This window comes from Corvus cornix, chromosome 3 (genome assembly GCF_000738735.6).
Source record: "Corvus cornix cornix isolate S_Up_H32 chromosome 3, ASM73873v5, whole genome shotgun sequence".
In the NCBI taxonomy this organism is placed as follows: domain Eukaryota; kingdom Metazoa; phylum Chordata; class Aves; order Passeriformes; family Corvidae; genus Corvus; species Corvus cornix.
The window spans coordinates 111,683,200-111,711,135 of NC_047056.1; the positions used below are offsets into that span (position 1 = coordinate 111,683,200).

A 27,936-nucleotide genomic window follows, 5' to 3' on the forward strand; every position below is an offset into this window, starting at 1 on the left:
ATCATCTTCCTGGCCTCCTCTGCACTTGCTCCAACAGCTCCATGTCCTTCCTGTGTTGGGGACCCCAGATATGGACACTGTTCCAGGTGGGATCTCATGAGAGTAGAGTAGAGGGGGAGAAGCACCTCCCTTGCCCAAAGCTCTCCCAAAATTAACCCAGTTGGAAAGCCAGGACTCAGAGCTTTGTCAGGAGGGTGATGATCAAGGGTAGTTTGATGACCCTGAAGATTTCAAACTTCCCTGCTGGATGCAGCAGCTCACTCTACAAAAAAAGGCCTGCTCTCACCTGCATTTAGGGGCTGCTTGTTTTGTTGCCCTTTTTCAGGGTTAAAGTGTTAAAGGAATCAGCCACCTTAGAGACCACAAAAATACTAAGAAAAAAAAAAAAAGGCTTCTGCAAGTTGCTGAACCCTTTTAACAGGGAATTTTTATTTTTATATTTAAATGAATATTTCCCTCTGCTGTATCAATAATCAAAAGCCAGCCTTGGGGAACTGTGCTTGCTTTTGATAGCAACACTTTGAGAACAGATTTTGTCCTGTACAACAATTCAGTGGACTGGGCTATCTTTCAAGACTGCAGAGTATTTCTTTATAAAGCTCCAAGAAAAAACTGCTTCTTTTAAATAATCAACTGTTTTAAAGGCAGAAGGGGGTGGTGGTCAGCTGGATGCAGGGCATGGACACGATTTGCCAAACATTCAAGTCAATACAAGGACCTTTGAGTGGTTTTCACAGTTTTTGTAAAAAGTAAATAAGCTCTGCTTGTAACAAGAGCCAGTTCCTTTCTGTCCTTGTGTAACCACATCCTGAAACATTGATGCTGGAAATCTGTTAACAAATTGCAGTTTTTAAGGGAAAGGCAAGAAAAGTATGTGAATTATTACAGGGAATTCAGGAATGTACCTTGATACAAATGCTGTTCATGGCAAAATGTGCAACTCTCCAAAGGAATATGATGATAAAGGATGAGCTGTTGTACAGACTAGATAAGGAAAAGAGTTATTTATATCACTGAAAAAAATTGTCCACATGGCTGCCCCAACCCTGGAAGTGTTCAAGGTCAGGTTGGATGGGGCTTGGAGCAACCTGGGATGGTGGAAGGTGTCCCTGCCCACAGCAGGGAGGTTGGAATGAGATGAGATTTAGGTCCCTTCAAACCCAAGCTATTCAGTGATTCTATAAAATTGGTAAGAAAGAACAGGAGAGATTCAATGTACACTCAAGCCAGGAATTACTTCAGTAGTTTTGTCCCAGTCCTGGGACAAATGTTTTAATTCTTGGGCATTTGCACAGAGATCAAATTCATATATATTTTTATTATTGTTATTATTTACTGTTATTAATTAAAGCAATCAATACGTATTATTTCAGGAATCCTCAAATTAGTTGTTTTCTGGTGGAACCATTTAAATTTTCTAAGACTTTTGTGCAAATCCAATCTAGGATTAAATATTTTTCTGAACTTAAATGTGGAAAAGTTTTCAGAACTTCTGAAATAAGTTAATTTGTATGATTCAAACCTCTCATTTTTTTCCCTCTATTTCTTCCCAGATTTCTCGAATCAGGAAACTTTTTTGAAAACAAACAACCTTTGCCCCTACTTTCCTTTAGCAAGAACTATTTTAGAAGTAAATTCACTAGAAAAAAAAATCAGCCCAAGTTTTAATTTCTAACTAAAAAAGAAGCATGAGCACAAAAGGGTGAAAAGTTAAGACAATATGAAAGACATTGAAGAAGTGGGGAAAATGCAAAAATAGTAGGTAAAAAAAAGTTGATTGATTTGATTCAGAAATCTCTCCCTGATAAGACTCCCAGGAGGAATAATAAACCCTGTCTCTGAGGCACTTACAATTAAATTGGACTAAAAACCACAGTGAAAACAATAAGCAAACAGTCAGTAAAAAGACTTCATGCCTTTCTCCACAGTGGCAGCCAAAAACAAGAAAAGGAGAAAGAAGAAAAGTAATCATAGGAGTATTTGCAGTGGTAGTAGTAGTAGCAGTATTATACCATTGAAGATGCATTTTTTTATCAGTGAAGAGCTGAGCACAATTTTGATACTCAGGGGAAAAGGAGAAGGAAAGAAACATATATGGGGTTGTCCAGTCCCTCTCAAGTTTGTTGGTTCTCTGGTTGAGGGTTACACTGAGGTGAGGAAAAGCAAAGCAAAGTTAAACCAGACAAGACAAGACTCTCCTATTGCTCCCAGAATGACTTGTTTCAAGCCAAGGAGTTTCTTGATTTGAAACAAGTCATTCTGGGAGCAATAGAACTGATGAAATTAGTTTAATTACACTTTTTTTCCCCCTTCTAAGTCTCCTTACTTCTGTCTTCTCCAAAAGATCTGTCCTCCCCATCTCCTGGGATGCTACAGGACATTACCAGTGCAGTGTGGCTTTGGACACTCGGCCAGTTGTACAGATCAAGGCAGAATTCTGCCCTCTGTCTCCTCAACAGGAAAATAACTTCTTTCTTCCTAGCATTGATTTTCTCAAAGCTGACAAGGATTTTCTTAAAAAACCCAGACCTTATGAAATCTAGGTCAAATTAAAAAGCTGGTGAGGGAGAAGTGTGACAGACTGACAGAGAGGTATTGCAGCTGCGTAAACCTTTTTTTTTAAATTAATTTTAGTTGGAAACTTCTATTTTTTTATATTTTTAAACAAGTTTTTAAAATTGTGCAATTCGTGTCCTGCTGTCTTTGTACAGTGAATGCCAGCTGGTTTTTTCCCCCTCGATTCAGGGTATCCAGAGCTCCCTCTGGTGAATCAACACCAGGTATGATGTAAGGATCAGGTCACGATGAGGATCAAACCTCTGCAACTCCACTGAAATACCTGGACTGTGGCAAGATGCAGCAGCCAGGAGTGGGTCCACCATGTACAGCAGACCATGGGGAATGCCTTGCAATGCTATTCTAATTCTCTATTTACTAAATAACTTTTGGAAGGCTTTGTTCAACTTATTCCAGTATCCAAAGGGGGGTTACAAGAAGCCTGGAGAGGAATTTTTCACATGGGTATGGAGTGATAGGACAAGGGGGAATGGCTCCAAACTGAGGGAGGGGAGATTCAGATGGGAGATTAGGGAGAAATTCTTCCCTGTGAGGCTGGTGGGACACAGGTTGCCCACAAAAGCTGTGGCTGCCCCATCCCTGGAAGTGTCCAAGGCCAGGTTGGACAGGGCTTGGAGCAACCTGAGATAGTGGAAGGTGTCCCTGCCCATGGCAGGGAGTGGAACAAGATAACTTTTGAGGTCCCTTCCAAACTAAATCCTTCAATCATTCATGTGTTTATTCTTTAATTCAGACATCCCACTTACTCCTAGAAGTAAGCGCTCTGCAGGAATAAATCCTCACTGCTCCATCAAAGGCAACAGTTATACTCCTGGACAACCTGGCCTTGGATTTGCAAAGCACAAGCACCCTTGCACACCCTGCTGAATTTACTCCCTGACTTTTTACTCATGAAACTGCTTGGAGGAAAACAAAGCAGAAAAAAAAAATAAAGAAAAAGAGAAGAAGAAAAAAAAAGAAGGAGAAAAACAGAAAAAAGAAGACTTCTGCTTTTCATAATGCCTAATCTTTTTTCCCATTGGCATCCACCAGATGTTGCTTTGGATCAGAAGATAAATATTAAAACCTAAGAAGGAACAAAGCAGGCTGTTTACAAGATGGATTTTCTGATGTCTCTCAAACACTTTAAAAAGGCAGGGGGGAAGCGGGGGTGGGGAGGGACTGGAGATTCTTTGATAGGCACAAGGAATGAATTCCACAACCCAGCGGAGCTCTCTAGTGGTCTCAAGGCCAAACTGCTCTATTGAGAATTAGGAATTTGCTCCTTCAGTCCATCATTTGGCAGGGGACAATTCTGCAAATGGTGGAATAATATGTGGGGGAAGTTATTCGTGGATGGACCCACTTGGCTGTTGGAGAGACACGGCACTAACCTGGCAAAAAGTCCAGCAAAATGCCCCTGGGGTGGGGTGTCCCCACAGACGTAGAGGTAGGACACAGATCCTCTCTGCTGGGAGGTGCCCACCATGACTTGGATGTCACATTCAATGAAGGTGGCCCTGTCCTCTTGGCAGTCGGCAGAAAAGTGTGTCAGACCACAGAGAATGGCCAAAGGGGCTGCAAGACAGGAGAGAGTAAAAGAATAACCAAACGCAGCCTAAACACCACTGACACGGAGTATATTTTAACTACTGAGAGGCGTCATCGCAGAAGGTGTCCCTGCCCATGGAACTAAATGAACTTTACGGTCCTTTCCAAGCCAAACCATTCCATGATCCTTTGACTCCTGATGTGCACCCAGCCTCTCTTTAGGTGCATCCTTTTTGAGGATAATTAGGTCTCCATGCAGCTCCTTCAGCCCTGCTTGCTTTGTGCGAGCAAGGTGTAACCTCCTTTGTGCCCTGAGCGTCAGGGTGGTCTTTGGGATCAAACTGCGCTGTCCAGAAGGAGATGAAATAAGGAATTAACTACAAGCATGGACATTTCTTCTGGGAGAGATAGACCATGGTTTACAGTTCAGGAATATGGCAGAAACCTTTTACCAAGGAGATGTGACAACTTAACATCTATCATAAGTTTGAAATCCAGGAACAGGTTAGAGGAAGCACTGACTCCACTTGGAGGGCTCTTGGGCAATTGGTGGGAACTGGGATCTCTCACCTTGCTTTGTAGCTGAGTGTGACTTGAGATGTGGTCCAAGTTTGACTCCATGGATGAGGTAAAAATTGTAATAGGAGCAGCTGTTTTGAGGTGTATTTAAAGAACAAGTGGTGTGAACATCTGGAAGAATTATTTTTTGTTGTTGTTCAGCACTGGAACGCAATTCCCTGGGAGGTGGTGGAGTCACCAACCCTGGAGGTGTTCAGGGGAGGCTGGGACATGGCACTCAGTGCTTTGGTCTGGGTGACAAGGTGGGGATCGGTCACAGGTTGGACTCAATGGTCTTGGAGGTTTTTTCCAACCTTAGTGATTCAGTGAAATTCTGTGAGCAGAAATTAGATTTTCCTATTCTAAATCCAGATAAAAAATGCTAAAAAACACCAATATTATGAACTGTCACTGAAGTTCAGATTCAGTTGAAATATTTGGGTTTAACAATTTAAAAAAGGAGTCCTTTAAGCATTAAACCATGACAGACATTAAAACTGTTTCTCTCAAAACCCTGACTTTTGGACAATATTCATTAATCCTGAACAAACCAAATAGTTGTAATGAACTCCTTAAAGGGTCTGTGGACAGTATAACAGAGTGCACTCTAGCATCCAAGAGTATTTCTCAAGCTTCAGAAATCCAATCAATGGGAATTTATCAAGACAGGGTTTTTTCCTATTTGCTTTTGTGAGTTCCAGTTTCTTCCAAAGGTACCTTGTTTGCTGGGGAAGTGTCATGGTCAATGAATGTCTTGTCTCCTAAGCAATTCTAAAAAATGGAGGTTGAAATTGTAGCAATATGAAAATGCTCTATTTCCTATATTAAAATATTTAGCACATTTTGCTAAAAATTATTATTTCATATGGGGTATTTCTGAAGAGTTTATAACTGTTTAATGTTTCAGGTGTTTTTGAAATATTAAAACCTATCATTCCATCTGCTCTGAACTTCAGAGAGAGAGTTTACAATCCTCTATTTTTCTTCTCTGGTTTTAGAATGAGAAAATAAATTTACCACACGCTCACAAATTTTGCAATTTGCTTAATCCCTTTCCTTCCCCAAATCCAGTGGCAATTTTATGCTTGGTATCCAGACAGAGCCAAACACAATCCCTGCCTTGAAGACCTACATCTAAGACAGGTAAGAGGCAGGGAAGCTGAAAAGAATGATGGCTATATTTTGTTTTTATTGTCCAAAAATTCTGTCTACAGCTACCTCAGGTATTGTATGGCTCCCACAAAAGCCTTATGTCTTTCCTGACATTCCAAGGGCATCTTAAGCAGCACTAAATATGTGTGTTTTGACAAATAAATAGCATTCAAGAGGACGAAATGCTGCAAAGATCATGCGTTTGCAACAACCTGCAGCAGAACCCAATTCATTACACGAAGGCTTTGGTTTTCTTTTGTGGTCGTGAAAAGAACATTTCCACATTCAACCATATGTGGAAAATGTTGAACTCTATTTTGGGATGAATGTTGGAAACTACTCATAGAATCTCTGGATGTAACTCTTTTCCTCGACATTTTGCTACTGCCAAAGAACTTGCCTTGCTCATGTAGGTCACCAGAAGGTGTTTCCCACACAGCCCTGAGAGCTCAGCACAAGAACAGTCTGGCACTCTTTAAAAAAACCCAAAATGTGGAAATTGGGCGTTTCTGCTGTGCTCCAGTGCCCTCATCCCAATGTTATCATGCCTGTAGGAACATGAGTCCCTGTATCCTACCAACAGCTGAAATAATTTTTAACTCAAACCAGGCAAACAAAGGTATTAATTTATAAAACCTAAGTTTTAGAACATGGCTACAAAGGATTGCAAAGAGATCAGTGGAAGCAAAATCCAAGCAGACTCTACTTAATCTGCAGACCCCAGAATCAAACTTAGAATTGCTTTGTCTCAGGTAGAAGGAGGGAAAAATCTCATCTCCACACCACACAGCTCCTGTCCATCAGATGGAGATATCACTCTAAGACATGATGTTCTTTTCCCATTCCTTCCTTGGGGCTTTCCAAGGTCCTCATATTTCCCTCCTCCCAGAGGTTTTAATATCTTTATTCATTTAGGAGGAAGTCTTGTCCTTTCCCTTCCCGTTCCTCTGACCATGAAATACAAACAGCCCTTGGTATTATTGGTGCCATTATTTCCTACCATAACAGCAGCAAAAAATTTCAACTAAAGATTTCAACACACTTTTGGCACATCCTAAAAGGATATTCTGCTTGTTCTGGGACACAGTTCTTCTCCCTGCTTAATTGGTTAGTGTTCAAACCCCAGAATGAAGCTGCTTTAGGCTTTATACTCCCTATAAAGATCAAACCTGCAATCCCATGGCTGGGATGAATGCACTCAGCTCATTACAGCTTCTCTTTTGAGATCAGACACTATGGCAGCCAAATCTCTGCATGGTGGTAATGGCTTAGGGACTGACTACCCCCAGCCCTGGCTTTGAGGGATACCCTGGCTTAATCCAGGATCCTGGGATGCTCAGCACAAAGGCTTTGTTCTGGGTCACTGTTTAATAACAACTGCTGGACATGTGATGAGGCTAAAACCTCCAGGAGGCTCCAAGGGCAGCTGGGGGTTGATTGAAGAACTGCCCAAGGAGTCTCAGTGCCAAATCTCACATCTCCAGTCAGCCACCCCTCACAAAACAGACTGTGGAGCACAACATCAACATGTGCTTAGCGGGGAAGACAAAGAATTAAAAAAAAATAAGTTAATAAAAGGGAGAGGAAAAAGAGACCTGTTAAGGTCATCAAGTCCCACCTCCACCTATGAAGAATTGCTCCCTGTGAGACATTAATTTCACACAGCCAGGTTTCAGAAGTCCCAAGAGGTGACTTTCAAGCATCTATTCCCTGCCTGATAGATCTCACTGTCAGAACACTCCTGCCATGTAATCAATATGCTTTATTCCCCTCTCTTAACTTCATTTCTGGATTTGAAAGGCAGAAGGGACCATTTGAATCCTTTGGTTCGGTGTCCACAATGAACACCAGAGGCCCTGGCTTCTACTGAGGTCTCAACTGCCCCACCACCACAGCAGGCTCTCTTCATATCTTCTGCATTTGCTCATGCAAATCCCCACATTTCCCTGGCTCTATTCCCCGTTGTCCTGGCTCAGTGAACCTCCTTGTTACAACCAAAACTCATTCCTCTGTCTCCTCTTGCCCCATTCAAAGAGCCCCACCAAACCACATCTCTCATCCCTTTAAACCAGTCACATTTCTAGCCTCTAATCTACATTCTCCTCCCTAAACATCCACTTTTACCCGTGGAGTCTAGTTAATGGCAGGTCCAGGACTCACTAACAAAGAACTGTTAACATCACAACCCTAAAGTCAGACCTGTTATTCCAAGCATGCTCATGCAACCAGGCAAATCACGCTCTGCTTTTACTCTGATGGATCTCCTTTAAAAAGTGTTTTCCTTACCCTCACCTTTATGTCAAACATAAAATCTCTGGGACTGGCTTGCTGCAAAATTATTTATGGTACCTACACTAATATCACCTGAGAGGAATAATCACTTCTTTTCTCATCTGCCTCAAGCTTCCTGCCAGTTTTCCCATCTTTCACAGGAGACCAACTCAGTCCCACAGACATTAACTACATGTTCTGTAAATTTAACCTGAGTTGAAGAGAATCTACAGCTGCATTTTCACTCGTGCAGTGGCACAAGCAACAAAGCAAGAACGAGAGAAGGGGAGGGCTTTCAGGATCATAGACTAATTTTGGTTGTAAAAGCCCTAAGACTGGGCCCAACCATTCCCCCAGCACTGCCAAATCCGCCACTAAATCATGTCCTCCAGTGCCACAGCTACACAGCTTTTGAACCCTTCCAGGCATGGTAATCAAGCCACTTATATCTTTACATTTAAAGACTCATGGGTCAAGTTTGGGCTTTTTACATTTGGTTTTGTTTTTCCTTGAAGGCACTGGGGTTTTGTTAATTTTGTTTAATTTTCTTAATTTTTTTTAAGCTTTAAGGCTGAAAATCAAATTTTAGCTATGTTCCGAATTGATTTTTCTGCATCTTGCAAAAGACAACAGTTTCCATGAAAGAGTCTAGTCCTGCATTCCCATTCCTTGTGCTCTGGAGTGAGCAGGTCTCAGTAACATGCTCCTGCCAGTGATCAAACCAAAACCTCGCTGCGACCCGGCTCAACACCCATTCCTAAGGAAATCCCAGTGAGGAAGGCTTATGGATGGATCCTGCTGAGCCTGGCAGCTCCTAATCTCTTAGAAAACTTCTTGCTCAAAGGGAAAGATGTCACATTTCCTACCTGCAGAGCCTTGCCCTACGGATTGGATCACATGAGAGAGTTACACGGACCAGCTGGGGATTCCCACGTGGACATCTCTAATCTCAAGCAAGCCAGACACAACATGACCCAGCATTGAGATCCCAGGGCAGCCACTGCCACCTGACATCCCCCAGTGCCAGAGGAGAGGGAGTTCTGCTTCATAGCCCTCAGTAACAGAAGAAATGCAGCTTAAACTCTTCACATCAGCCAGTTCTGAGAGCAGAGCTGGGAAAGGTCAGACAAGCATCCAACCTGGACACAACACTGAGGGGCCCTGGGGCACCACAGACCTCCCCTTTCCATTCCTTCACAGTCCTACATCCCTGGAGTTTCTTTACCACCTCTCCCATGTGGATGAGGCAGTGCAAGAAGGGTCTGAACACTGGATGTGCTAGCGCCAAGTGGCAAAATTCCCCAGGCAAACAGCACGATGTAAACCATGAAGTGAGACTGGACTAACTGCACTTAAACCATCCATTCATGCCCTAAGCATGGTGAGGGGCAGGGTTAAATCCTTAAATATTAAAAAAAAAAAAGTCCTTAAATATTAAGCATTAAGTGGAAGAGTATCTGGAAGGCATCTTACTCTATATACAGATTCACCCATGCCAGATGTAGACGTGCACAGGCTGAAATACAACAGTCTCAGGGAGCACAAATAGCCTGACAAACACAGATTTGACCAGCCTGAAAAGGATTTTTGTCTTTTTAAGGCAAGGGGAAAAAAAAAAGATATTTGCTTGTAAATATTTAATTAACAAATATTTTGCAACTGGACTGGTGAAACTGGCAACGCTGCAAAACCCAAGGCAGGAGAGAGAGGGTGAGGCAACGCTTCCTTTGAATTTCCTCTCCAGACACAGAACCAGCAATCAGCATTCACTTGCTGACATCTAGTGACAGGAACAAGCATCGTGGTCCTGCCTGTAAAATTGTTTTCCCCAGGCTCCCTCTGCCACCAACCACTCAGTGAGTTCTGGACACAGCTTGAATCAATGTGATTAAATTTTAGTATGCTATTCTCCCTGCAGTTACCAGGGTGCCCCGTTTTGTGCTTTATTTTTTTCCACCACCATGTCTTTTTCTATTTAAAACAACAAGCAGTATTGTGGACTGTGCCTGGGCCTTTATGTCCTCTTGGTGTCTCTTTTTGAGTGCTTGTGGTTGGGTTTAAAAGCCCTTTTTTTTTTTCCCTTCCATTTTTCTTAGTATTCCTCTTGGCAGGGGGATTGGAACCAGAAGGCCTTTAAGGTTCCTTCCAACCAAACTCTTTCTGGGATTCTATGAAAGGAACTGTTCAAAATGGCAGGAGTAAATTCAGAATTTGGGAATAAGTGAGGCTGAAGAGAACACCTGGATGCCTCTTATCCCAGTCCTTGTTCAAAAGAATGTCAGATTTCACATTAGAGTGGTTTCTTGGCAAATAATTCATTCAACTTCTATTTTGGAGGATGGATATTCCACACATCTTTGAACAAACCCATGGAAATTTACCCTGATGGACACTCTCACTTGCCACCTTTCTTTCAAGTCCACAAAAGATAAGAGGTAATGGATCTCTGGTCACATGGATACTGGATGTCTGGACAGCCTCAGAACAGCAAATATTTCTACAGACCTCCACATGTTCTCTGACTTCAGAGCTATGAAGGGACTGAAATGTTAAACTTCTGAGTGTTGGAATCCCTGAATCACGGCATCATCTAGGTTGGAAAAGATCTCCACGATTGCAGAGTCCAACCTTTGACCAATCCTTATCATGTCACCTAGACCAGAGCAGTGAGTTCCACATCCAGTCGTTCCTTGGACACCTCCAGGGATGGGAACTCCACTGAGGAGTCAAGCACCAAGGTGAATACTCCATGTTTAGAATTTCCGGAATAGGACATGGCTCAAATGAGATTTAAAAGTCTTAAATCCTGCCTTTTCAGATCTGAGAAGACTAATTCTGAGCTTTCAGTAGGAAAAAGAGGAAACATATCTTGTTCCAGGAAATGCTCATTTTGAAGAGTTAACTCCAAAATTCAGGCAGGGTTATTTCCCTCTTTGAGAGATGTGGAAATCATCATTCTGTGCTGCCTCTTACCAGTTAAGGAAGGTGCTCTGGTCATGATGGATGATCCCATCTCCTCTCAAGGAAGTCAAATCCTCATCTCCAGCTTCCCAAAGGTATGAACTGGCCCTGGTACATCATTCGTTCACCCTTCCAGTCATTCAGCCTTTTCCTTCCACATCTTTACCCCACTGAGGCCATCCCACCATTCATCCAAAACACAAAATGTGTGAGGCCACAGAATCAAAGAATTGTTGAAGTTGGAAAAGACCTTTAAGATCACCATGTCCAACCATCATCTCACCAGTGCCATGTTCACCACTAAGCCATTCCTCAAATGTTACATCCACACAATTGTTTAGCTCTTCCAAGGATGATGACTCCACCACTTCCTTGGGCACTGTTTTCCAATGCTTGAAAACACTTTATGTGAAAAAATTTTTCTAATATATGAACTGAAACTTCCCTGGTGCAACTTGAGACCGTTTCCTCAGAAGAAAAAGCATTTAAGGGAGTTTAATTCATTAAGATGGTCATGATGTCTAAGAGGTGCTTGGGTACCCAACCCTGCAGCCCATATATGTATTTTATGTGGGGCAGCTCTGCCAAGGAATAACTGCTGTGAGGAAATGTTGATGTTGTGCAAGTGTGGCTACAAGCACACTGTGGATCTCGTCCAACATCCATGGCCACTGACACAAAAACACACCCTGACACCATCTGTCTTCAGACTGAGTTCAAAAACCAGAAGTCATAGAATCATGGAATCCTTACGGTTGGAAAAGACCTCCAACATCATCAAGTCCAACCTTTATCAATGCTGTGTTAATTCCTCTCCTGTCTCCAATGCTGCTCTCTGTTCCCTTGGGATGAGATACACCAGGATTCCCCCTTTTGGGTCAAGATTTTAGGGGATATTTTTAACACAATGACAGTTCTTGAGTTTTAACTGACCTCGTGGGCGTGGGGCAAGGCAGCTCAGCTCAGTCACTGTCATGTTGCCCAAGAGTTCACAGCTGGTGCCGCAAATTGTGACCAAAGTCTTCCCTGGGGAAAACCCAGTTCCATGCAAGTAAACTGGTCCTCCATTCAAGCCACCTTGGAAAAGGACAGGAAATAGGATTTAAGACAGAGCCTGACAGCCAGCTGCCAACAAATGTATTTTTTTAAATTCATAATTTTTGCTTTCATGACAAAAAAAACCCTGTCACTGCAATGCCTCACTGCAATGCCCTGTCACTGCAATGCCTGTGGAGGCAACCTCCATGCAGCAACCCTCCATGACTTACCCCAGTTGTGATGGGCAGCTGTCACTGTCAGATGAGAAGTGAACATCAGGTTGGAGGAAGCCCATCCTCTGGGAATATCCAAGCCCAGCACAGCGTATTCTCCCACAGGGAGCAGAGGAGCTGAGCACTGCAACATGGAGCGAGTGATGGTGATGTTTCTACAAGGAAAATCTCCCACAAATACTTGGATATTGTCCGTCTCCATGACTCGCGACACTGTCACAGTTAAAATGAGGCCAGTGGCAACAAGTGAAAGGAAAGCTGGGGTAAATTCCTCACTGTAACTTATTGTTCCAAGGTAATAGGAGTGTCCATCTACTTTCAGACTGAGAGCCCTCGTGCCATTCCCCGGAGGCACCATGCACTGGATAAACACACAGGTGATGTTGTGAATGAGGCAAGGGCGATGGTCTATGAGGACTGAAGTCGTCCTCTTTCCTTTCAGAGCCACCCCTGCTAAGCTGAGCAGGCCTCCCCCGCTGGTGCTGAAATTCCGTGGGTAAAACTGGTACACCCAAGGCAGGATGGTGAGAATGCTGGATGTCCCTCTGAAACAAGCACGGCCACTTTTCCTGCTGGATATGGAAATGTTGTGCTCCCCTGGGGCCAGGCAGGCTGTCTGGCAATTGATGATGGTCTCGTTCCAGAAAGTCACCTTGCAGACAGTGCTGTTATCCACATGCACCATGGGGCTGTCACCCTGCCAGGCCAACCTCTGTCCTTTGATTGTCATGTAAGTGAATGTCCCATTGGTCTTCCAGGTCACCAGATGTACCAAGGGTGTCCAGTGCTCATGAAGGTGGAGTGTACAGTCCCCAAGGCACACACTGCAGACCCCATTGACAACCACTGTGACACTGAGAGCCTGAGATGCCTCAGCCAACCACTGATAGTGCAAAGGGTGGGCCCCTGGAAGGACAAGACAACTGATGGAGTCATTATCAGACTTCTGGATCTCACAGGAGTAATTACTCTCCAGGCTGACCTGTACCAAATTCTTCCTGGATTTCAAAGCAAAACCAGATATAGTGAGGTACATCCCACCACAGATTGATCCTTGTGATGGGAATATGGAGGTTATCTGTGGAGTTATTGTGAGGGCCTGCTGCCTTGCTGTCACTTGAGCATATCCCAGCTGCCTCTGGATGACCTGAATGGGGAAAGTCCCAGGTTCCAGGCTGTTCAGTGGCAAAGAGCACTGATAAGACATTTCAGACTGGTTGCCACGTTGAAACTCAAGTTGACATTCACTGTGTCCAAGTTTAGCCACAGATCCAGTGATGTTTATCCCCTGGAAGCTCAAGAGCAGGCTGCCATCTATAACCTCTGTTTCAACAGCAGTAACGAGGGGAGTCAAAGCTCTTTGGTAGTTAAAGGTGGTGGTCCTATTTGCAAAGACAGCATGATGAAGTGATCCACTGCTGATGGCTACATTTACTCTGACAGAGATGTCCCGTGAATCTTCATTTGACAAACCAGCAGCTGGCGGGGTCAGGCACCAAACTGTCTCTTCTGCCAGGTGAGTAACTGTACAGGTTTGATTGTCCATTGAAACAGAAACCAAGGCAGGATTTTGGCCAAAGCCCACGCCAGAGATTGTGAGCAGTGTTCCACCTAGGTGCAAAACAAAATAAGGCTTGAAGGGTATTATATGCAGGAAAGGAATTCATTACTATCTCTGAACCATCTCAAACCATGATCTTTAAGGTCCCTTCCAACCCAAACCATTTATGATACAGCTGATAAGCATTATAGGATGAAGGAAAGAAAAAATAAAGTCCTTTTTTTGGACAAGACAGCTAGATAATAGCAGCCATATATCAGGATAGTCCTACGTGGACAAGACATTAAGGTAACGAGTATCCAGGGACATTTGTGGAGTAAATGACAGTGGAAAGTCACCACAGAAATGAGAAAGCTACTGTGAAAGCACCCCTGAGAGTAAACAGAGGCTGAACACTGAACGGGACTGTCCATACAGGTGGGGGGGGGGGAAGTAGTTTGATCCTGCTGCCTACAGAGAAGCAGAATTTGGTAGTGACTATTTGCAAACTCAGAGGCAGGGTGTCATATTTTGTGAAATTACAGAATGGTTTGGGTTGGAAGGGTCTTCTAAGAACCATCTCCTTCCAACCCCTGCCACGGGTTCACTAAATGAGGTTGCTCCAAGCCCCATCCAGCCTGGTTTTCGACACTTCTAGGGATGGGGCAGCCACAGCTTCTCTGGGCAGCCTGTGCCAAGGCCTCCCCACCCTCGCAGGGAAGAGCCCACCCAAAACCTCTGTCCATCTTCCTTTTGTTTACGGTACTGGTAGTCCCAGTGTCCCGCCTTGCTTCAACCTCTTTATCCATTAAGGTCATTGCCTTCCTTTTCCCATGATCTGGCTGAAAAATAAGTTAGTTTTTGATGGAGTTCTTTTAAAGTGATCCCAAATCCTTAACCCAGATGCACACACACGTGTTAGAGACAACAAAAGAGTAGAGGTAAAGGGAGAGGGACTGGTGCTTTTTGCTGCAGAGATTTTAATTTCGCTTAAGCCATTCATAAAACCACAACCAAAGAGTTAATCAGTTCTTATTTAATTTTCAATTTACTCTGAAATATAAAAAGAAGGGTAAAAGTTTTATTATTTTTTGTTGTATGGCTTAATCTTCAAAACTGATAGGATTTGCTCTCCAAGCTCTATCTACTCTCTCATCTTTCAAGGCTTGAACACTTCACAAACTATTGAACTAATCACGTACTACAAAGATGCTGAATTTTTGTGTCTTTGACTGTGTTGTGAGCCTGGAAGAGCAATCTGTGGAGGACCTGAGGTTGTAGCACAAGAATTTCCCTGTCTTCTATAAAAGCATATCTAAGGGCTCATGTAAAATTCACTACAGGGATTCAACTCTCCCCCACCACCAGCCAAATGACAAAATAAATCAACCACTCCAAATCTGTTTTTTAAGATTTAAAGTAAAACTTTTCTTTTTAATTCAGTGATGTTCTGCTCGGAAACACACTTAAATTATTTCCAGTGTCTAAAAGCTTAGAACGGGATTAATAAATATTTCCCTTTTGATTAAAATTAACATTGAAAAAGGGCTTTTTTATTTTTTGTTTTCAACATAACAATGAACATCCCTTTTGGGATCACTTGAAATTATTGTTTGCTTCAAACCACAATTGTACTCTGCTTTCCACCTAACTTTCACATGGAAAACCTTGAAAGATGGGGGCAAAATGACTGAAAGAAACAGCACAGATGAGCCAGGTGTGGGCATGCTTTGTTTTCCCGATAGGAACGTGCAAGAATACATGAGCAAACACTGGGGGAAATCAAATTCAAAACACAGGCAGACCTGAGCCAGCCAACCAGATGGAAGGATGCTCACTACAATCCCACATTTCCAGACCGCTGCTGTCTGCCAGTTGATGTCTGCATAATAAAGGGTCACAGATTCAAAACACCCTCATTTAAACTGATCTGAAATGGGATGCACTTTCCATTCCTGCAGGAAAACTGTGCCCTTGATCCCCTTGACCTCTATAAGTGGCTGCAGATGTACCAATGCTCTTTACCCAGAACAGAGCCACAACATGGCTCGACGCTGAACATCTCAGAGAGGTACTGGATTAACGGCTCAACCCTGCAAAACATAAGCAACACAGAAAGGATTTGGGGCAGTTAGGGGTATTCTTTTATTTTTCCTTCCTATTGCAGTGCTTTTCATTCTTACAACTCCTGGAAAGCCAAGCACCCACCTGGCACATTCCCTTTGTTTGATGTCACAGTGACAAGACCACCCAACACCCCAAATTTTTCCATGTGGTTTAGAATCACAGAATGATTTGGGTTGGAAGGGACATTAAAGGTCATCTCATTCCAACCAGCCTGCCATGGGCAGGGACACATTTGAGCTACATCTATCACAAACACTCTCTTATCAATTGGCAACGTGTGGGCCAAATTTAGTACAACAGAATTGCCTGTCAAAGGAAGCAAGGATACGGATTTTTTAGCAAGCAGATCCCACTGTAGCTATGCCCAATGCAAGAGCATCAAAAAGGCATCACAGCTGCCTCCTCTCCTCACACCCTCCCGCCACAGAATGGAGTAACTGGAACAAGTGGAAACCCAGACACAAGCTCCTGAAGCCCACCCAGATAAAGGTGCAGCTCTGTTTCTGTCCCATCTACACCTATTTTTTTCATCACCCTCCTTTCAAAAACATCTCCTTCCCTAAAAAGACATCTTAGAGAAGGGGCCTTCCCAATCCTGCAATCCAGCCCACCAGAGAGCAGAGTCCTCTCCTGGGATGACCCATCTCCTTCCAAGCTATCCCTGGAGATGAAGTGATGGTGCTGCTAACAGACTCCAGTACCAGGTGGGATGAATCCCTCTGTGCCATCCCACCAACCACAATTTCTCTCCTTCTGAAGTTCATTAACACTACAAGCAGCTTAAGTTGGTTTGCGAGCAATAAAAACACCTAATTTCTCCCCAATATCGTCATTTCAGGATCATTCCTGGCAGCTGCCATGGCTGAGGAACAAAACTGTGTTGCTTGTGAATGCACTCCTATATCCCAATTTCAGGTCAGCTTTCCCCCACATTTTAATTCATTTATATTACATTTATCTAGGCATGAACTTGAAGTGTCACCTTAGGAGATGGAAATAGCATCATTTAAAAATTCTCCAAACAAAGCATTTTTGTATTGTTCAAACCAGCTTTTGTTTTTCTGATGAAAAGTGTTCCTTTTCTTCTGCTGTTTTCCTACAGCAGGATTTATCTGCATTTGACCTGAATCTGTGAATACCTTTGATTGCCTGAATATGCATATTTCATCAAATCAACTGTTTTTTCCTAAAATGTTTCTCTCCTGCCTCCTACTGATCCAAGGGGAGTTAATTGACTAGCATTAGCAGTTTGCTGACTTGGGTTCCACAGATCAATAAATGCCTTGATAATTATTCATAATTTCATACTACACTGCAGAATTCACCGTTAGGTATGGAATTTGTGAAAAACTCAAACCTTCCTTTTCAGATTAACCCTAAAACACCAAATAGGATGGAGAGTGAAACTTCTAAGGAAAATACACACCTGTTTGAAGCGACAGCAATGCCACTGATGAGGACAGAGACATTGTACCACCCTGCAGGCAGGGCTGGAAGAGTCACATTAACACCACGGTCTGTCTGCGCCTGGATCTGTGGCCACGAGTCCCCAATTTGGACCTTGACATCTGAGCCCTGGTAGTTGGCAAACTGAGATATTCCAATGTGAAGCTCCTCACCTCCTGCAGAGAAAGGAGTAAAACTCTTTCAGTGTTTCTTGCAATGGTTATTTTAGCAGATGTGACTATTGCCTGAGGAAGAGCAGAGTCCCATTATGCCAGAATAGGCCCAGTCTTGTCCATCAGCCCAAACCCAAAATGTTGAAGGTTGCTGTGGCTCTGTATCCTACTTAATCTCTCCTGCATAAGGTCACCAGCTATCAGGGTTGTCTTGAGACATCAGCACAGTGAACTTGGTTATGGCCACCAATAGCCACTCTCAGCCACACTCAGGATAGAATTCAAGTCCTTATTACCATAAGTGTCTGTCCTATAAATAGCTGAACTTAATAAAACCCAAATCCAGTTTCTTTAAAGCTCTGGAGCTGAGGGGTTCTGGGTTTTTCTGAATTGCTGATAAATGATCTAGAGCCTGCTTTTCAGCATTAAGGAGCCATGGAACTTTAACAGGAGCCTTCAACAGTAAAACAAAAATTGCCTTGGGTACCTTAAGTCAGATGTGCTTGTCATGGTTTAACCCCAGATGACATCGCAGCCCCACAGAGCTACTCACTCCCTCCCCTGCAGTGGGATGGGGGAGAAAATCAAAAGAATAAAAGGGAGAAAACTTGTGGGTGGAGATAAAAACAGTTTAATGGGTAAAGCAAAAAGTATGTGTGCAAAGCAAAACAAGGACTTCGTTCTCTGCTTCCCATGGGTAGGCAGGTGTTCAGCCATCCCAGCAGGGCTCCATCACACGGAATGGTGACTTGGGAAAAAAAAATGCCATTGCTCAGAATGATTCCCTCTGCCCCCTTCCTCCCCCAGCTTTATAAACTGGTCTGGAATATCCCTTGGGTCAGTTGGGGTCAGCTGTCCTGGCTGTGTCCCCTCCCAAATCCTTGTGCACTCCCAGCCCATTCACTGGTGGGGTGAGGAGCAGAAAAGGCCTCGACTCTGTGTAAGCCCTGCTCAGCAATAACAAAACATCCCTGTGTTATCCACAGCATTTTCAGCACAAACCTAAAACACAGCCCCACACAAATCACTGTGAAGTAAATTAACTCCATTCCAGACACAACCAGCCCAGCTCCAGCGTTTTATTTTTGGTGATCATGGTTCTCTCCCATTTAAGCTGTTGTGTTCAGATGATACAGGATCATCTTTCCTTTATTTGTGCACAGTGCAGTAACAGGAAAGGACAAAGCCAAGAGACAAGGGACTTTCATATCTGAAATTTCTTCTGAAACAGCTTAAAAAAATTAAGGTGGTATCCATCAGTTCAAATAAAGGCATTTTCACTGATAGCTCTATCTGTGGTCAGTGAAGAGAAAAGAGCCTTTATGTCATTCATTCTACTGTAAGACACACAAAAGAGTTGTGGCAAATCCCACCACAGAACCAACTATTTCTCTTCAGTGAATATGCAAAGCATCTAAACAACGAGCACGGGGACGTGTTTAGGAGGTGAATCTCATCCTCCTTTCTCCCTTGAAGAGATGAAGGAGAGAGGAAGAAGCTCCCAAGGAGCAGGAGAGCCTGTACCAAGCTCCCCTCAACTACCTGCTCCTCTAAGCAGGTCTTGGAGCTGGTACTTTTCAATTCTGCATTCACAAAGACTCAAATAAAGTTTGAAAGCCTCAGAAGTTGAATATGTTAATAACGTGAACTCTTTGGACTCTTGGTCAATTGTCAGCTTAATCCCAGATGCCTGGAAGGCATCAGTGTAATTTATTTATTCTTTTTATTATATAGAAGGAAAATTATATTAAAAGACGAAGCCGTGGAGGTTCTGGGTAGGAGATTGAACTCAGCCCCAGCACAGCTCATGAGACACTGTAACATTAAGGAATTCCTTGCACCTGGGCTGCCCGCGGCTACAAAAACCTCCCCTTGGCGCTGCGGTATCTGAATAATATTCAGATGATAAAGGACGTTTTCTCTTATTTATGCATTCTGGATTAATGGAAAATGACAAGGGCATTTGGGGAAAGGAATAGAAATGCTGGGAGTGCACAGAGAATTTTGGCACTGGCAGTCACCTAACCCTGCACATCCCCACCAAGTCCAACCAAACTTGGGGGAGCTTTAAGGCGTTCGCTGGAAAGGTTGCAAAAATAAAGAAAAAAGTCAGATTATTACATTCTTGGAGGAATGGGAGTAGGATAAGTAAGAAAACAGGAATATTTCTGCCTTCCTCCCATCTTCCCTCCTCTCTGTCTCAGATACCAAGAAATTGGTGTCTGTTTGCCACACAGAAATGTACTAAACCTTCTTTCTAAAAAACTTGTTTAAAAGTGAACATCATTCACCATTTATGCTTTCTATTCCCTACACCCAACCAAAATCCTGGGGGCGAAAATGAGGGAAATGTGAAAGAAAACAAACAAACAACCCCAAATAGAAACTTTCAAAAGACAGGAATGCCAAATACTCCATGACATCTAATTAGGATTTTGTCCCCACAGATTCTGTGAGGTCTATGTTCATATTCTAACGTAACACACTGCAAGGTCACAATGGAAGGAGCAGTTTGGCTTGGAAATGGGAACTAGTAAAAGAAATGTTGCCCATCCCCTGCTTTCAGCAACCCAAAATGCACATGATGCTCTTTATGGTCAACACTTGGATCCTGGAGAAGGACACTCTCCAGAGCTCATTTCTCTTCTCATGGGTGAATCTGTTACTAAGAAATACAGTCACGGAATACCCTGAGTTGGAAGGTACCCACCAGGATCATCAAAGTTCAACTCCTGACCCTGCACAGGACAGTCTCTAGAGTCCCACCATGTGCCTGAGAGTGTTATCCAAACACTTCTTGAGCTCTGGCAGCCTTGGGGCTCTGTCCATTCCCTGGGGAGCCTGTTCAGTGCCCAACCACCCTCTGGGGAAAAAACCTTTTCCTGATATGTAGCTTAAACCGTGTATCCCATCACTGAATGAATGGGTGGGATAATTTCAGAGCAGAGTTAGACAAACATGACACAAAAGCATGACTATACTGAACCTGACATGCTGTGGACATCATCCATACCAGCCTAGGGCAAGCAACTCATTACCTCATGTATGCAAGAGAAAAGCCAATAAAAAACCAACCAGGACTGACCAGGACTAGCAGGAAATATAGGAACTAAAATTTAAAAGAAAACAAAATAAGTGTCAGATCACACTTTATAGACCTAAATTCCTTCTGCCCCACCACTATCAGCAATAACAACCCTTCTCCAGAAGATGTCCAATACACATCTGCAGCCTTTTCACCTGCTATGCCACTTCTGTTCCTGCTCAGGGATACAACTGCAGGGTTTAAGGAAGGATCATATTGGAACAAGTTGGTTACTGTTGTTGACTGGTACCCAGAAATCAGTGTTATGTGGACAGCAGCATCTTCTGTCCCCTAGGAAGAAAGAAAATGTCAGGGTTAAGAATGAACCAATTAAAAAAAAAAGTTATTTCTGGTATTCCTACATCTCCTATATTAAGTCAGGCACATGGCACTGATGAAACTTTCATATACACCAGACACTACTTAAATGTCTACATTTATGTTGACTTTGAAAGAGCAGCTATGGAGATTTAGAAACCTTAAAACAATCCCAGACTATGCAGGTTTTGATTTGCTATATCCATACTTGTAAATTAAGCTAGTAAATAAAATCCCAGACTATGCAGCTTTTAATTTGTAATATCCTTACTAAATTAAGGAGCTTGCTTTTTTCACTGGTTTTCATAAATCAGCTATTAATCTATTTTTAATTAAGCTGGTCTAATCTGTAGAGTCCACAGTAAATTGTCCCACAGCCAAGACCTGGCTGATGGGCTACCCTTTGCCCTTCCCCTAGTGTAGCTTAGGCCAGGAAAACATAGGAAGGCACATTGGCTTCTGACTGCTCCCCAAAAAAATGTGATTTCTTACCCGAGAAGGAACTTTACATTCAATTCTTGTTGCATTTCTGTCCTCCTCCAAAATTGGGCAAGGCTGGGATCCAAACAACACTGAATTTACCCCTTCCAGATTAGTCCCCCTGAGAGTCACTCTCAGTCCTCCTAAAAAAAACAATTATTCCATGATATTCAATATGTAGGATATTTTAATATGCAAAGGATTCTTTGTTTATAGATGACTAAAAAGGCAGTAGAGTCTGTCAGCTGATCTGATGATGATCTGTTCCACCTTGCTGTGCCTGGCTTCCTGTCTTGCAAGGAAGAGATCCTTCTTGCCTATTATTTGAATTCTCCTCCACGATACAGGACAACTGGGTTTGTTTCTCGGTTTATTTTTTAATGACATACTTATTTAAACCAGCAAGCCCTGGCCTGTGATCTCCCCCTTAGACAGATCCCCAGCCCGAGAATGAAACAAGGAAGGAAGGAAGAAGCGCTAAGAATGGAAAATGAGCTTAACGCAGCAGGTGCTCTCACAGTTCAAACAGCTGCCAAGCTCCCTGCTGTCAGAAAAGCCTGTAGCATGTGTCTAGGAAGTTTGGGATAGAAAGGGGGCTTGTCAGGGCTCGAGACTTGGAGTTGTGAGGGAAGTCACTGAGGGATTCGTTCCATGGGGCACTGAGCAAGCTCAGCTCTCCTTCGTGCCAGACTGAGCCTCTTCAACACCATGCAGGATCATGCCTGGCACAAGCCAGAATTGTGCTTGATCTTTCTTCAGCATCCAATTCCAAGGTAAAGAGTCAAGGTGTCCCTTTGCTTTTCCAAGCAACTAGAAGACTCAGGAGTATTTCAAAGAGAGACTGGAAAGACAACAGGAGCGGGCATTAATGGCAATTCTAAGCTGGAGTTTGTGCTTTGATGCAATTCAGAGAAACTTTAAAAAAAAAGGAAACGTTACTTGAAACTTAGAGCTTTTTCCCTAGTTCTCAGCCCTGCAGAGTTTTAAGATTATGGCTGAACAGACTGCTCAGACAGGTACTAATTAATGCAGTGTATTAATTAATGCAGTAATTAATGCAGGAGAATTATTTGTATTTAATAGCATGGCTATATTGTAAACCTACTGAGCTTTTATCCCTCTTTTCACATGTGATGCAAGCAACCTTCTATGTTAAGGTAATCATATATTAATGGCAAAATCCCTTGTACACTTTCCTAAAATTACCTTTTCCTGCTAATTCTTTAAACTACCAGAGAATTACAGAAGTTTCATCTTGATTTCCTCTGGCTGGCAGTAAATCCAGGCCAACAAGAGCAATCAGATACATTAACAGCAAGGTCCTGCTCTTCACTGGAACATGGGAGTATCTTTAGAAAGGCATTCCATGCTTCTAGAGTTAGGTCATGGGGATTCCCCAGCATGGCACCACTGAGACCAGGGATATTTTGACAAGAGGGAGCTGAAGCAGCAAAGTACAAGGTGCTTCTTGCCTTCCCATCTTCTAAAATTAAATTTGCAGAGTCAGAAAGAGCAAGAAGTGAAAACTGAATCCGCTTGTCTAATGAGAGAGCTGTCAGATAAGGAGCTTCAGATTTAGAGTTCAGAATCCACGAGTGTTGTGTAAAGACTGATGCTCTTAAGTTTTGATATCTACATTATATCTATATGCAGTGAAATACTGCCTGTGTGCACTTTACGATGAGATTGAAGAGAGGTATTTGAAATGGGAGAAATTAAAAACACAGATGGAAGCTGTAATTCTTTCCAATTATAAGCGTTCCAGGCACATGTAACGTAAGATAGCATTATGTTTGCTTTCTTTTTAATGAGTGACAGATCACTGTAATTGGGAGAAGGAGTGGATTTGCCAGCAAAGGAAAGAAGAATCAAGGCCCAAGCATTAAAACTTGCCATTGATGGATTGTTTTTAGAGTTTTTTAGATTCATTTGGGTTGTCCATTAATTAAAAGTGATTCTTAACCTTAGTGTACTATATGATCTAGTCATTAGGGAAAAAAACGGTAGTAAAAGAGTTAGAATAATTTTCTTCCCATGCACCAGAAAAAAAGAAAACAACCCAAAAAAATCAACACCAGAAAAAAAATATAAACAACCTCCCTCCCCCCAAAAACAAACAAACAAACAAACAAACAAAAAGAAAACCACAAACAAATCCAAAACCAAAGAACAAGGCAGCCATAACTTCTAGCTTAGGAACCCTGTGTTATTCCAAGTCCATCCCATGCTCATCATCCATGGAGAGGTTTACAGGCCATCATTCTTTTTCTCTGGCTGATCCAAGGTGGCCAAGCATGGCACAATCAGATCTCCAAGCCATGTCTGAGCTGCAGCAAGGCCAGTACTGCTCTCAGTGGTGTTCATTACCATGATCTCAAAAATGAAATGAGGAGATTCCCAGAAAAATAACTGGGTGACCTTTGCCTTTGTCAGAGTAGACCTGGGCCATGCTGTTTCTGGTGCATTCCTTGCTGCTTGAAAACAAGGGATAATCTGAGACTATCTCTCACTGCACAGTCCAGGTGTATCAAGAGTGTTTGCCACATTTCTCATTGGGTTGACAAGATTCATCCCTCTTGAAAAAAAAAACCCAACCAAAAAAAAGAATTCTTTCCAGCTCTTGTCTTCAGGTATGGAATTTATCACTCTTTATTTCCTCTGCTGTTTCAAGGAGAGGAGGCATAATGGGAATGGAAGGAGATTCAGTTTAGCTTTACCTTCTCTAAGTTTCTTAGCCTTGTGCCTAAACACAGGCGAGTCTTCCATTTTATTCCTCAGAATATGAATTCACTTCAGTGGGACTGGGATTAACCAGAGTTCAGCCATTTCACAGTTATAGAATCATGGATCATTTAGTTTGAAAAAACCCTCCAAGATCATTAAGTCCAGCCAGTAACCCATCACTACCAGGCCCACCACTAATCCATGTCCCCAAGTGCCACGTCTACACATCTTTCAAATCCCTCTAGGGATGGTGATTCCACCAATGCCCTGTGCAACCTGTTCCAGTGATTGGCAACCATTCCACTGAAGAAATTTTCCCTAATACCCACTCTAATTAGGCCAGATTAATTCAAATACTGCAAATCTACATGTGACATGGGTATGGGAGGATGAGTATGAAACACTAATGATTTGCTGAAATGAATATATGTGCACTTGAAATACAATTCCCAAACAAAACTGCTTGGGAAACTGGTTGCCTGCACAGAGAGCCAAGGGAAGTCTGTCAGTCTTTAAGAAATTTTTGGCTGTGTTTTGGGTCACACACAATGTGTCCAGCCATAAAATGTCTTCTTCAGGTGAAAATTTTGGTAGTGAGAGTACGGAAGAACCAGAACACGCCATGACAAGGAAGAAGCAGGAAGCAGCTCCCTTGGAGGGTCCACACCTACCAATCTCTGAAGTCGAAGGAGGTTCAACAGCTCCCAGGACTGGCTCCACTGCCAGGAAGATCCCTTGTCCTGTGGTGCCATTGAGGGCGAAGCCGTGAGGTGTCACCAGCAGTGTCACCAGGTAGATCCCGACCGGCAGCCTCGGCACCTGGCAAACCACTTCTGTTTGATTCAGAGTTGTGATGAGGCAACTCCTGTTGTTCACCTCCACCTGCAGGGCCAGCTTCTCCTCGCCAAAGCCAGCTCCTCTGATAACCACTGTGGCCTGGGACCCTTCACCTGAAGGAATATAATCATCAAGGTGCCTCATGAATTTTGGCATATCAATGCCCAGAATTTAATTTCAGCCAACAGTTAAAAGTTTTTACCAGCTTCATCAGGACGTCCTAAAAACTACACCACTGGTGATTTCTCATTGTCCCATGTAACAGCAATTCCTGCCTGTCCTTGTCCAGCTGTTAGATGTTTCCTTAAATTTTTATTAAAAATAACTTGAGCCAAGAGATGTCTTTTGCTTTGGGCACCAAACCTGCCATTGTTTCTCTCCCCTTTATGCCTCTCCCATAGAATCACAGAGTAGTTAAGGTTGGAAAAAACCTCTGAGATCACCTCTGTGCTCAGCCCTAAACCATGTCCCCAAATACCACATCCACGAGCCTTCTGAACCCTTCCAGGGATGGTGACTCCACAGTGCCCTGGGCAGCCTGTTCCAGAGACTGACAACCCACTCAGTGAGGAAATTTTTCCTAACATCTGTTCTAAACCTCTCCTGATGCACATTAAGGCCATTTCCTATCATCCTATTTCTTGTTCCCTGTAAGAAGAGACCAAGCCCCACATGGCTGCACCCTCCTGTCAGGGACTTGTGGAGAGCAAGAAGGTCCCCCCCGAGCCTCCTCTTCTCCAGCTGAGCTCCCGCAGCTGCTATTCAGCAGACTTGTGCTCCAGACCCTTCTGAGCTCCGCTGCCCTTCTCAGGACACACTTGTACACTCAGCATGTCTGGAACTGGAGCTGATCCTAAGTGACCCATAAAAGTGCAGCTTCCATAAAATCAAAAATTTCTAAAAGGATACCCATACACATGAAATCATCAGCACCTGGAAGATCTTTTTCACAGAATTTTTGCCATTTTGTTCAGAGAGCAGGCCCCGTTACCTGATGAATACTCCACATCTCTGACTATGGGTGTCAGTTCCTGGCTGAACTGGAAAGAGCATGAGCCAGAACAGTTTGCAAGGACATCATTCACCATGACCACCACCTGGGGACAGAGGAGAGGGTTACCTTAAAGTTAGTAAGGGAACAGAGGTGTTTTCTAGAGCCACAGCTTCCTGATAGATGCTGGTAGCCACCCTGAGCTACTGAGAGCATGCAGTGTCAGAACAGGGCACAGACGGAGAGCTGCTCACCCTGCTGCAGCCTCACTGAAAATTTAATTGCACATTTGAATAGCAAATTTCTTGGGTTCATTCAAGGCACAGCAGAGCACAGCTTTGGATGCTGCATCTCCCACCATCCTGGGACCCACACCTCCTCAAAATCCTGTTCTTCTAGTCATCCACTGAAGACCGTTCTTGCCTTTCCCCAGTTCTTCCCACTTTGCCTTGGGAACAAGTTTATTATGTTTAAAACACCCTGGAAGACTGATTAAAATGAAACCCACAATGTGTCTTCTCAGCATGCAGCCCTCAATTTTATTTTTTGCCCCTTGTTCATGCTGAAGGAAAAAACTGGGCTGTGACCTTGATTGTCTAAAAGAGATATCAAGAAATATCCCTCCTGAGATCTTGATATTTTAGAAGAGTCAACTGGCAAAGGATAGGGCATAAGAAAGCCCCTCTTTATCTCTCTCCAGATATTAAGGGTGTGCCAGGAGAGTACACCAATGCCTGCAAAAAGAAAAGCAACTGTCCCAAAGAAGTGCAAGGAGCACAGAAGTTGCAAAGCACTCTGCTTGAATAGAGACACAATAATTAGAGGGACACTTTTATACTTGTGCTAGCAGCAAGCCAGAATAAATCTTCAAAAACTACCAGAAAATCTGTTTGCTGGTGGTGGTCTTGTTTCACTGGGGCTGTTTGCAGGTTTGTGCAGCACAGATGGAAAAGATGTCATAGGTGGCTGAGTCACTGGAAGAAAAGCAATTCTCATGGCTGGGAACCAGGCTCATGAAAAAAGCAGGATGACTTGGCCCCAGATGTTGCACAGCTGGGCTTGAAGTACATCCAACATCATCACCCTGTTATGGCCACAGTGCCTGTGAGTCTGTTGGAAACAAAGCCAGCAGCAGCCACCGTTCTGCAACATCTGAGAGCAGAGCTGGAAACACATTTGTCCATCCAGCAGACCAGAATGATTCCTCTTCCAGCCAGGAAGCCCTCCTTTCTCTCTTTTCCTACTTGGGGAATTGAGATCCATGGAGGCTCAGGACTTGCCTAACTCACAGATGAGTATCCCAGCAACCAACTCATTTATTTTGCCCATCAGTGTTGCAGGTGAATTGTGTCATTCCCAGTTTGGTGGCCAGCACCACAGGACCCACCAAGAGTGGGAGTTCAGAGGTTGTGTCACCCCTTGGTGACTGCCTCAAAAAAAATGAATTGTCCTCCATCACCCATGATCACCATTCTCAGTACCTGCAACAACTCTTGGAGGCAAATCCTGCTCCACATACCAGGCAGCAGAATGTGAGAAATTTATGGCACAGAACATCAGATTCCTGAAAGGATTTAGTGGCAGAACAAGGTACCCCAATACCTGTGAGACCCCTGGAGCTACACAACCCTGCTGAATCAGTGGGGAGTGTGAGAGCTCAACTCACCTGTGTTTGGTTATGGGGGGTGGCAAGCATGTCCCCAAATATTGGTCCAATAAACACACCCCCATCATAAACTACACGAGTAGAAACAGTTGGCTTCAGGCCAGTGAGATTTTCGTCAGAGACCTGGCAAAGATCAAGGAATTTAAGTTTCTTGTCTTTTTCTGTCCTGTGATTTTAAATTAAAACAGAATCTTTACATGCAAATAACTCCTGGAAACTTCTTCTCACC

At 43.3% G+C, this 27,936-nt stretch overlaps 1 protein-coding gene across 1 annotated transcript in view; it reads right to left on the bottom strand.

Moving 5' to 3' along the window:
* PKHD1 (PKHD1 ciliary IPT domain containing fibrocystin/polyductin) overlaps positions 1 to 27,936 on the bottom strand; it is a 237,594-nt gene that overhangs the window by 184,203 nt on the left and 25,455 nt on the right. The window contains exons 25-34 of the mRNA XM_039569948.1: positions 27,708 to 27,830; positions 26,042 to 26,147; positions 24,885 to 25,163; positions 21,502 to 21,632; positions 20,847 to 20,982; positions 17,414 to 17,609; positions 15,886 to 15,953; positions 12,318 to 13,931; positions 11,983 to 12,126; positions 3,951 to 4,134 (exon numbers count right to left, since the gene is read on the bottom strand). Of these exons, the coding sequence (XP_039425882.1) occupies positions 3,951 to 4,134; positions 11,983 to 12,126; positions 12,318 to 13,931; positions 15,886 to 15,953; positions 17,414 to 17,609; positions 20,847 to 20,982; positions 21,502 to 21,632; positions 24,885 to 25,163; positions 26,042 to 26,147; positions 27,708 to 27,830 (2,981 nt within the window). The remainder of the gene's footprint in view (positions 1 to 3,950; positions 4,135 to 11,982; positions 12,127 to 12,317; positions 13,932 to 15,885; positions 15,954 to 17,413; positions 17,610 to 20,846; positions 20,983 to 21,501; positions 21,633 to 24,884; positions 25,164 to 26,041; positions 26,148 to 27,707; positions 27,831 to 27,936) is intronic.